The sequence below is a fragment of the Solanum pennellii genome, chromosome 8 (genome assembly GCF_001406875.1).
Source record: "Solanum pennellii chromosome 8, SPENNV200".
Lineage (NCBI taxonomy): Eukaryota > Viridiplantae > Streptophyta > Magnoliopsida > Solanales > Solanaceae > Solanum > Solanum pennellii.
In genome coordinates, this window is record NC_028644.1 from 54995422 (window position 1) to 54999228 (window position 3807).

The 3807-nt window shown below is 33.8% G+C and overlaps 1 protein-coding gene across 1 annotated transcript in view; it reads right to left on the reverse strand.

Annotated features, from left to right (window-relative positions):
- LOC107026657 (thebaine 6-O-demethylase-like) overlaps positions 1-3355 on the reverse strand; it is a 16424-nt gene extending 13069 nt beyond the window's left edge. The window contains exons 1-2 of the mRNA XM_015227703.2: positions 3143-3355; positions 1849-2099 (exon numbers count right to left, since the gene is read on the reverse strand). Coding sequence (XP_015083189.1) covers positions 1849-2099; positions 3143-3316 — 425 coding nt within the window. The 5' untranslated portion in view covers positions 3317-3355. The remainder of the gene's footprint in view (positions 1-1848; positions 2100-3142) is intronic.
- Positions 3356-3807: the final 452 nt, after the last annotated feature.

Genomic DNA, 3807 nt, shown 5'->3' on the forward strand with positions numbered 1-3807 from the left:
TTCCCTCAACATGTTTGCAAACTCCAGAAGTCTCTTGTATGGGCTCAAGCAAGCCCCCGTGCTTGGTACACACGTCTGAAAACGTTCCTCCAGGGACTTGGCTTCACGTGTTGCGTACACGACACGAGTCTGTTTACTCGACATTCAGCACACGGTACAGTCATTCTTCTTGTCTATGTAGATGATATCATTATTACAGGCTCTACTGCAGCTCTCATTCAGGATGTCACTCGAGCTATGCATACTACCTTCAAAATGAAGGACCTTGGCCCGTTACATTATTTTCTGGGAATGGAGGTTTCTCGGACAGGCAGCGGCTTGTTTCTTCATCAGTCAAAATATGCTCGAGATCTGTTGCAGAAAGCTGGACTGGAAAAATGCACCAGTCAACCAACACCGATGGCAGTCTCTTCGTCTACGAATGGAGCCGACACCCCCTTTGCCGATATCACCCACTTCCGCAGCCTCATTGGGGCTCTACAGTATCTGGCCATTACCCGTCCTGACATCCAGTTTGCTGTCAACCGAGTTGCTCAGCGCATGCATCAACCAAGTGAACATGATTACCATTGTCTAAAACGCATTCTCAGGTACATTTTTGGCACTCTTGGTCGTGGTTTACTCATTCGACCCGGGGACTTGGAGCTTCGGGGTTTCTCAGATTCAGATTGGGCGAATGATAAAAATGACAGAAAATCTACATCGGGGTTTCTCGTTTTTTTGGGGCCGAACCTGATCTCCTGGTGTACAAAAAAACAACCCAAGGTCTCTCGGTCCTCGACTGAAGCTGAATACCGCGCCCTTGCTCTTCTTGCTGCTGAGACCATGTGGGTCACATATATTCTTCGCGAACTCCGCGCCACTCACACTGTTCCTGCTCTCTATTGTGACAACAAATCAACCATCTGTGTGGCCAAGAATTCCGTCCTACACACCAGAATGAAGCATGTTGATACCGATTGTCTCTTTGTTCGCGATGAAGTTCAGGCCGGCACCATGACTGTGCAGTATGTACCCACTGAAGAACAACCGGCTGATATTCTCACCAAGCCTCTCCCGAGCCGACAGCACGATTACCTCAGTTCCAAGCTTCCGTTCGCTTCCGCTCAGCTCAGCTTGAGGGGGGATAATAACAGATAGTATTAAATAAATAGTATTAAATAATATTAGTATTTACTGTGTACTAATTCTAGTCCTATTAGGATTAGTACTCCTTAATCCTAGTCCTATTAGGATTAGTACTCCTTCCTATATCTCCTATATATATCTCCCATGTATTCCCTTATTAGGTTAACACTTCAATACAATCAATATTCCTTCAGATGGATTCGGAGAGCGGGTGTGGGGAGATTTTTTTTTCTTCTTTTTGTTATCGTCGGAAAATCGGAAATTTTTTATTGAAATCAGAATGGCTGTTGAAGAGAAGAAGAAGAAAGGTGGGTTGGTGGGTTTGGGTGGGGATGGGGTTTTTTCTTTTTTTTCTCCGTTTTGCTAATCAATTTTTTGAATTATTAATGGTTAGAGTTTTTATTTTCTTTAAAACAATTGAATATTCATTAGACTGGGTCCATATGCCACATGTTGCAGTTTTATTGGTTGTTTTATAAAAATTGTGTGCATGCATTACACACACCTCATTTTAAAAGTTTATTATTATTTTGTGTTTAATAAATTACATATTTATTAATATTAGAGTGTCTAATAGATACTAACCTTAGTTAAAGTATTCAAATAAATTATGCGAATAACTTTAGAGGATCGCAGATAACTTAAACCTAATAAAAATTACACCGAACAATTCATCCATACAATTATTGTCATTTTAGAGAGAGAAAGAGAGGTGTGTACCTTAATGAGATGGGAAGGTTGGAAAACAAATGGGGTTTTCTCAAATGGATAGGAAGAGTGACCATGTAAAGTTTGCCTATCCACCTGTTTATGTTTTGTTCATCACATGACACTAAAACCTCTCCATATCCTTCCATACTTTCTTCAATTTTGCAAAACTTTTTCTTCTCTTCCATAGGTAGATTGAAGAACCCTTGAAGTTCTAATTTCATTTTCTCTAATAGTGAACAACTCACTCCATGATTCATCATCTAAATATTAAAGTCATAAAAAACACTATTTTTATTAGACAAAATGCTTAGTGGCTATTTTCATAAATAATTTAGTAAATGACACAAATTAATAGTTTTATCTTTGATCATCGTAACTTTAAAAGCATTTTTTATTTAGTTAACGGAATTTAAATACATTTCGATCTTTAAGTACATCTTCAAATAATTCTTGTAAATTAATGTTTTCAACATTTTTCTAGATTTTTTATCAAGAGTTTCATTTTTCAAAAAGAGTTTGAGACCACTTGTGTTCTATGGTAGATCAAGGCTGCATCTAGGTTTAGTTAGTCAAGTAGAACGATTATGTGTTTAAAACTGTCAATAGTTCGAAAATAAAATTAATAACTTGTGGCAATTTTTAGAGTGTATTCAATTCTCTTCAAGAAGAAAAATAGTACTACTAATTATTTTACATAGACAGATTAAAAGATGGAAAAATTAGTAAACTAGTTAAAATAAATAACATATTTAGTAAAAATATCCATACTTTATAAATATTAGCAATAATGTCAAAAATGTCATCATTTTAAAAAATTTATGTGTCCCAATTTTCTTCCTATTTTATCTCTCTTTTTCAATTAATTCTATATATCCTTTTTTTTAAAAAAAAGGATATATAGAATTAATTGAAAAAGAGAGATAAAATAGGAAGAAAATTGGGACACATAAATTTTTTAAAATGATGACATTTTTGACATTATTGCTAATATTTATAAAGTATGGATATTTTTACTAAATATTGAAATTGTTGTTAATGAGTCCTCTTAAATGCTAAAATATTGACATTTTGAAAAATTTCCCTTAAAAGATTTCCTACTATTTTAATGATAATTAGTTTCACCACAAAAATTATGTTATTATAATAGAAAATTCTAGTAGCTAGTGTATATACCTTCAAAGGATTGAATAATTATGAATGAAATAAACTTTAAAGGAGAGCTAGATTAAACATGTAAACCAACAAGACGTCAATAACATAACTACTTACTTTTTCTTATATTAAAGTGTATATATATATATACCTGAAAGAATCCCCAATCTTTGCAAGCAAGATGAAGTTTTTCAAGTTGTGAATGATCACTAGCCAACAACATTTCCATATCAATTACTGGAATTTGAGACAACATGGAAGGTAATAAATTGGAAGCTATTGGTTCCTCTTGATCATGACATACATATGTTCCTGGTGTATCCATGGCTATGCTGTATCCTCTTTCTTTGGAGGCCAAATTATATCATAGTATTATTTATGAATATAAGTTCTCATCTCATTTTGAAAGAATTTTATTATTGATTGGAAAGTCATTGTCAGTGTCACATCAGCCTGCACCAAACACGTGTATTGGCACACTTTGCTATCAAGTGGAAATTTTATGATTAAATACGTTTAAAGAAGAATAATTTATTTTTCTTTTCCGTGTTTTTTTTAAAATGTTTTTTTTAAAAATATTTTAATATTAGTTTTTCACGTGGTATGTTTAAACAATAATTTATATTTTGAGTTACAACTCCCTCCCTCCTTTTAAAAATAATACTCCATCCGTTTAAAAAAGAATAATTCTATTTCATTTTTAATCTGCTTAAAAAAGAATGATTACTTTTTTTTGGCAACACTTTAACTTTAACTTTCCACATGATATGTTTATGACACACGATTAAAGGACATTTTGGTACATTTGACATAACT